This window comes from Pipistrellus hanaki (genome assembly GCF_964339955.1).
Source record: "Pipistrellus hanaki genome assembly, chromosome: 6".
NCBI classification, from domain to species: Eukaryota; Metazoa; Chordata; class Mammalia; order Chiroptera; family Vespertilionidae; genus Pipistrellus; species Pipistrellus hanaki.
The window spans coordinates 71,887,195-71,894,434 of record NC_140508.1 but is presented as its reverse complement, the minus strand read 5'-3'; the positions used below and the strand labels follow the sequence as shown (position 1 = coordinate 71,894,434).

Sequence of the window (7,240 nt, the reverse complement as noted above, 5' to 3'; positions counted from 1 at the left end):
GCCAGATTTATACCTGGGGGCCCCCAGCTGCAAAAATAAGAAGAAAGAAAACCCATCCATACTTGCCTCCGGCTACCTCTTCTGTCATCCTTCTCTCTCCTGGGACACGCCTCACCCCTCATCTGTGTTACACGGTCCTGTCTCCGGAGAGCTGGGGCAGAAAATTGAGTTCCTGGTTCTAAGGATGATGTCAAGGTCCCTCTGTAGCATTTATGACCCTCTTGTGTTTCCAATTTTAAAATGGACACAGTCCAGAGTGTGCCCTGAATGCCAAGTTCAGTGTTAATAACAGAATTTCTATAGGGGAAGCTCTGGGCGCAATCTGGTTGGAGGGGAGGTGGGAGGGACTAAGAATTTTCTTGAAACCTTTTGTAAGAAGTGCTGTGAATTCTCATGGAACTAGGATCAACCAACCAAAAATTGACATAATAGTTAATAGATAATTAATAAAAAAAAGAATATATGCTTAGCTCACAAATTAAATTAATAAAAATGTATTCTTAGTACATAAAAAAGCAACCGTTAAGTGAGTTAAAGAGAAGAGCAGGAGATGAGGAGTTTTTCTTTTTACTTTTATTTTCTTTTTTACATTTCTAACGATCCATCAATTATTCCCTAGGAAGGCGGTACCGCAAGGTGGTGGCTCCAAAAGTCAGGCGGTATGCGTTTGAGTTCTGGCTCCATCGTTTCCTGGCTCATCTTGGGGAAGTTACTTGATTTCCCTACGCCTTGTTTTTCTATCTATAAAATGAGGATAATCACAGTACCTTTCCCATAGTGCTGTTGTATTAAATACTACTCGCACAGCATTTAGCATAAATATACTCAATAAGTGTTACTTAGTATTCCATATTTTACCATCAGCCTGAGGTTTTACAACGCATGCTTTATAGATTGTTTTCCCTTTATTAATTCTTGTTTGGAATGACATTGGAGGCAATGACTGTTGGAGACTCTGAGAAGCTAAAGATACTCCTCCAAACCACCCTCTCGGTGCCTTGACCGGCTGTAAGCAGGTCTTACCAAGAAAAGATGTCATTAGCAAATAGCCAAGTATCAATAGCAGATTTTAAAAAACACTTAAAATAATCCTTATTCTTCTGAGCCTCAGAAATTGAAATAAAATTAAAAATAGATGATGTGCTCAGTAGTTGAGCATCAACCTATGAACCAGGAGCTCACAGCTCAATTCCCAGTCAGGGCACATGCCCAGCTTGAGGCTCAGTCCCCAGTGCGGGGCGTGCAGGAGGGAGCCGATCAACGACTCTCTCGCATCATGAATGTTTTGTCTCTCTCTCCCTCTTCCTTCCTCTCTGAAATCAATAAAAAAAAAATTTTTTTTAAAAAGGGGAAAAAAGATGATGTGATAGCATTGAACTTAAGGAAAAAGCTGAGAAATAAGCACTGAATCAACATAGACTTTAAATGCATCAAAGTAAGTATGGTGCTCATCAGACTTGCATGGGGAGAAACGGACATGGGAAAACCATTCAGCTTTGCTGCGGGTATAATCATACCATACCCCAGTATTCCTTTTGCCACAGCTGCTCTCCCAATACCCCCTTTCCTATCGCCATTGCCAGAAGCAGACAGAGCATCTGAAGAGTTAGGAGAGGGAGCCATCAGCCCTCCTGCAATCTGCTCACAGGAAGCATTTCCCCTCGGCTCTGCATTTACAGAATTTTATTTGCGTAGAAGTACTGCAGGAGCTCTGGATGGTAGAGGCTCTGAAAGAAATCAGCAAAGGTACGTGAGGGAGAGCGTTACCAACCCCACCGCTGACACACACACACACACACACACACAATGAGTAGGCCGTCATCCCGGGCAGACTATGGGCACAAAATGACCTTCAGATTCTCGAGGCATCATGGCCCATGTCCATCGAAGGACCTGGACTGGAACCGCCAACGTATCTTGTGCCTAATTTTCCAGGCGTCTTGTCACTTACACTGCATGATGGGTTAATTACAATCGGAATGGGAGTCCCTGATGGGGGGCAAACTCCTGGTGTGGCCCAAGTGCACAGAGGCCTGTGGGAGGCTTCTCTCCTGCCCGAACTCACTCACCAGCTGCCGGCAGAGCTTGGGGTTCCTCCGATCGTCCTCACTCTGGAAGCTGCGCTCCTTCCTCTGCCTCAGATACGGAGAACAGGCTCGGAATGTGGCTTTGCAAGCCTGAGAAAGATACGATTCCCACCTCATTGCCAAAAATATTGGGGAATTCCTCTTTACCTTTTCCATTCCAGTGTACATGCAATGTTATTCTGTATTGGTTTTAGGCCTATAGCATCATGGTGAGACAATCTTATACTTTACTAGAGAATTCTATAATCCCAACCGAGGGAGAGGATTGCACCCAGTTGGGTCTGGGGGCCCCTGAGAGTGTGAAAGTGACTTCCAGGAAGTTTGAAACCTTGAACTTTAAAGGATTTGTGCTTATGAAACGACCATGTCTATAATGTGGGGCTGGTGGGAAGGACAGCTTTGTAGTTTACCACAGCCTTTGTTATTGTCCCATCATAAATGGTACTGGATTTCTAAATTCTCTCTCTCTCTCTCTCTCTCTCTCTCTCTCTCTCTCTCTCTCTCTCAGTGGTTTTGTGGGACCCTTTGCTCCCAGTGGTTTTGACACACTCACCCTATCCCACTCCAGAGCCTCCCTGCGGCTGATCCAATGCTATTAGGACACATTGCGAAGCCAGAGGTAGGACGTCTATACGAGGTGCAGTGACAAAAGCTAGCAGGCATGAATAAATGTCTCCTCATGTGGACTGCCCCGTGACTTAACCCTGAGCCTTTCTGCCCCACCTGCATTACCCTGAACTCATCTCGCATTGTGGGGTGCAGGGAGGGGGCAATGGGGAAGGAGCACGCGGAAAAGAAGACACTCAGAGAGAGGTTACACGCAGAGGAGACACTTTTCCCAGGATTCACGTGGATGGGCTGCTCAGTGTTTGTCACTGAGCTGGCCGGAGCTGAGAGGCTGGTGCCTCAGGACTCCCTGGAGGAAAGGCACGAGATTTTTTGTGGTTTATCGGAGAGTCACGGACTTACCTTGGCAACCTGGGGATTTCTGTCCTGTAAATGGATCAGGAGGGAATCTCGGGTCTGCCTAACTTGATTGGTGAAAAACTTCTTCCACTTCCGCCCAGCAAAGGCAGGCAATTGCCCAAACAAGACAAAGGCTGAGTATCTCAGGCTGTCATTCTCCTGCGGGTTCCCCGTGAGCAAAACAACAAAAACCAGGTCAGTAGGGAAAGGCAACCGCACCTGAGAAAATCACAGCATGTTAGGGGGGGCCGTCAGATCCAGTCCGTAAGCGCTGGCTGGCTGGGGTGGGGTGAGGTGGCGAGGGCCTGAGTCTTCACAGAACCTCTTCACCAGCGGACAAGAAAGAGGATGGACTGGGGATCACTAATACTACTACTCCCAGCTTCCCAGTGTTTTGTTTTTTGTTTTTGTTTTTTTCATTACTGATTGATGTAGAGATCTTGTTCCCTGAGCAACACCCTGGCCTCACATTTTCAGCCTCAATTTGGTTTTCCTGTGTCATATCACTTACGTCATCTAGTAGCATCCTGGTCTGAAGAGTGATGTCTATGATGAAGGAGCCCAAGCCTTTCCCTTGGATCTTGCCCAGGATGATGGTCAGAGTCTTCAGGCTCTCGTGAATGACTTCAGCACTCATGGGATCATACAATCCACGCACCAGCAGGTCTAGGACAATTTTCTTATACTTTCTCACCTGTGAGCAAAGTTTAAATAGCATGAGTAGCAATTAGGAATTGCTCCTCGTGCATTGAAAAGCAACTCCACTTCTTATTGTCCAATAACCTAGGACTTGACTAGGAGATTATGGTTTTCTTCAGGATATAAAATAAAAATGTTTCGAAAACAAAACAAAACAAAACAAAATGCTTCCATTCACCCATCCCAAGAGCCCAAGTCAGTCTTAGAAGAAGAACACAGTGATCTGGAGTGTGGCCCATGGGTGGATGAGGGTAGGCAGAGAGTGTCAAGAAGGGGGTTGGACTGGATAATCTAGGTTTCTGAGGCATACTGGGGACAAGATGAAATGGTCACTGACGTTGACAGATGCTAAAAGAAGAGACGCTAAACAAGAACAAATTATTAGAAAACAATTTGAATTTACTAAATGGTGATGTCCAGCAATGTGCGAATCCTGCCTGCACCTCCTTCCCAAGGCTGAGAATACTGAGATGTGCTGACCCCAAATGCATATGTCTTTCCCCTGAGTATGGCAGGAACTTGCTTCTAGGCTATTATTGAATACTAGAGGCCCGATGCATGAAATTCTTGCCAGGAACTTGGCCCTTGCAGCCCTGGCTGCCTCGAGGGCCCATCCCCTGCCCTCTGGTCATTCCAGGTCATTTTGGAAGGTCGTTCCACCATCCAGTCTAATTAGCATATTAGCTCTTTATTCTATAGGATGACAACACTCATAGGATGTCATTCCCATGGTTACTTACATTACATAAGACTCCTTTTTAGCAGAGACTTTGCTGGCCTTGAAGAAGTAAGCTACCTTGATATGAGTGGGCACCTCTAGGAACTAAGGGTGGCCCCCTACTGACAGCCACCAAAGAAGCAGGGACCTTTGTCCTACAACTGGGAGGAACTGAATTCTCCCAATGACCCTAAAAGCTAGGAAGAGGACCCCCAGCTTCTGAAAGGAATGTAATCTGGCCCACATCTTGATTGCAGCCTTGCAAGACCCTGGACAGAGGACCCAGCTAAGCTGTGCCTGGACCCTGACCCAAGGAAATGGCAAGCTAATCAATGCTATCCCTGTGGTGATCTGTTACACAGCAGTAGTAACTAGTACCTGAGCGACCATATCCCAGTCCTGGGGACTCCCGGCCACCTTCCCTTCCTACCTTGTCGGGGTTCTCACGGGCCATGGTTCCCAGGCCTCTCACTGCCATGCGACGCTTTTTAGCACTGGGGTCCCGGGCTCTTTCTGCCAAGATGTAAAGCACATTCTTCAAATGCTCCCTCTTCTGGAACCTCAGTTTCCAAGAGATCTGGGAAGTGAGTCAAAATGTATCGATTCGGGAGTGTTCAGAGTCATATCCAACCCCAACCCCTTCTTCTAGAGAAAATCCTGTGTTGCCAGCTCAATTTTACACATTCTTTCTTCATCTGAAAAGACACCTGACTTTTTTTGCTAGAAATACTTTGCTCTCACAGTTGGGAGCAAAGTAGGTTTATAGTTGTTTGTAATGAAAAGAATAGCAATAATTAATAAATAACAATACAAGAATGAACTGTTTCGTATACTCACAACTATACTAAACTTACTCTTGCCCCACCCTCTATATTTATGTAGTTTGATCTATTCTACATAATGAAGAAATTGATGGGGGCGGGGGAGAAGGGAGTAAAAAAATAATGCGGTGTGACTCAGTAAATGAGTGTTGACCTATGAACCAGGAGGTCATGGTTCGATTCCCGGTCAGGGCACATGCCCGGTTACAGGCTAGATTCCCAGTAAGGGGCATGCAGGAGGCAACTGATTAATCATTCTCTCATCATTGATTTTTATATCTCTTTCTACCTCTCTCTTCCTCCCTGAAATAAATAAAATATATATTTTTTAAATGCAGAACTGGTGTTGATGATGGTTTGGGGGAATTGAGAACAGAGGGGCTCTAGGCCAGTGGAGGGTTTGATAGAACTAAAAAGAAAGGGGGATGGGGAAGCGTTGGCATGAGCTGAGAATAGGGAGCCCTTTGGCAGGACTAGGTTCTCCATATACCTCCTATCTCAGAAAAAAAGAGCTTCCTGGACTCTTTTGTCTCCTCTGCCATTTTTTTTTTCTGCTCTATTTTGTAGCTAAACACCTTGAAAGACATGCCTATACTTGCTTTCTCCACTTCCTCTCCATTCTGCCTTGAACCTTCTGCAGTCAGGTTGATGGCCTCCCTTCCCCAGGCCCCAATATGGCTAAATCCAAGGTCGATGCTCAGTACTCATGTTACTCAACTCAACAGCCTTTGATGTAACAGAAAAGCACATCTACAAACGTTTCGGGGCACCTGCAGGATGTCCCACCCCAGAATGCATGCATCTGAGCAATTTACAATCAAGAAAACAAATTCAGAGAAATGAGGAATTGGGCAACGCTTTGTGCCCAGTGCAGAAACCTGTACATCAAGGACTAAACTTGACGTGATTGTGGGTCAAGAGGTGGGTTATCTCTGCAGTGAGCATATGAGCCCTGAGACCAGGAAGGCCCTGGGGTTCTGCACAACATAGGACATGGCAACATGTCCTGCAGTCAGAACCAAGTCGATGCAAGATGCAGATGAGACCAAGAAAAAGCCACCTCTTCACCATCCTTAGTAATGGACTGGGGTGGGGACCTGGACATGGGATCAACATCCTTATTTGGTGTTTGGGTGATTATCATGTCTCATCATTATCTCTGAATATTCATTTTTCAGTCTATATTTTTATTGTTAACTAGAGGCCCAGTGCCCGGCTTTGTGCATGGGTGGGTGGAGTCCATCGGGCTGGCCGGCGATTGGGGCCATCAGGGCCGAATTGCCCAGTCCCAATCAGCACCTATCCCAGGGGGAGGGACCGTGGGAGGTTGGCTATGGGAGCGTTGAGCGTCTGCTCTCTGATGATCGGTGCACATCACAGTGACCAGTTGACCGGTCATTTGGTCGACCAGTTCTAACCGTCACTTAGGCTTTTATATATATAGATTTCATAGCAAACTAAACTCATCTCAACTCATCTTGTGATGCTATAAACATTCTGTCCGTGTTTAAAGAAGTATCATCAGACATTTTTCAGAAGAAGGAAGCTCAGTGGAGCCAGCTGGACTCATGCAGACCAGGCCAGCACACAGAGTACACAGTGGCTGCTGGGAAGGGACATTCGTTCACAATATTTTGTTTCCAACCTTGGAAAAGAAAGACATCATTGGAGTCCTTTTCTTCTTGGGCTGGGTGGTGGGCATAGAAAGGGGCTGGCCCGGGATCCTTCTCTGTATTTGGTCCATGGAACTAAAAAAAAAAAAAAAAAAATTATTATATGAGCCACTAACATTCTTCGAAGCCTTATCATCAACAAGTATCATCTTACAAAGTGCTGTATCAGGTAAGAATATAAGGAAGCAACATCCCTGAGGCCTGTCCTTAGGAAATTGTACCTTGGTGAAGAGATTAAACAGTCACATAAAATGATAAAGAGCAATCTGAGGCAGC

General features: G+C 45.8%; 1 protein-coding gene across 2 annotated transcripts; it reads right to left on the bottom strand.

The window, feature by feature from the left end:
* Positions 1-587: 587 nt before the first annotated feature.
* Positions 588-7,035, bottom strand: MRO (maestro; the record flags this gene model as incomplete). Of its 2 annotated transcripts, XM_084887436.1 has the most annotated exons (6): positions 588-1,727; positions 2,070-2,177; positions 3,057-3,212; positions 3,565-3,747; positions 4,901-5,047; positions 6,937-7,035. In XM_084887436.1, 6 exons carry the CDS (start codon positions 7,033-7,035, stop codon positions 1,674-1,676), a joined length of 747 nt encoding a protein of 248 aa, XP_084743562.1. The 2 variants fall into 2 exon arrangements, with proteins under 2 accessions (XP_084743562.1, XP_084743563.1); XM_084887437.1 differs by lacking the exon at positions 3,057-3,212 and having other exon boundaries at positions 1,674-1,727.
* Positions 7,036-7,240: the final 205 nt, after the last annotated feature.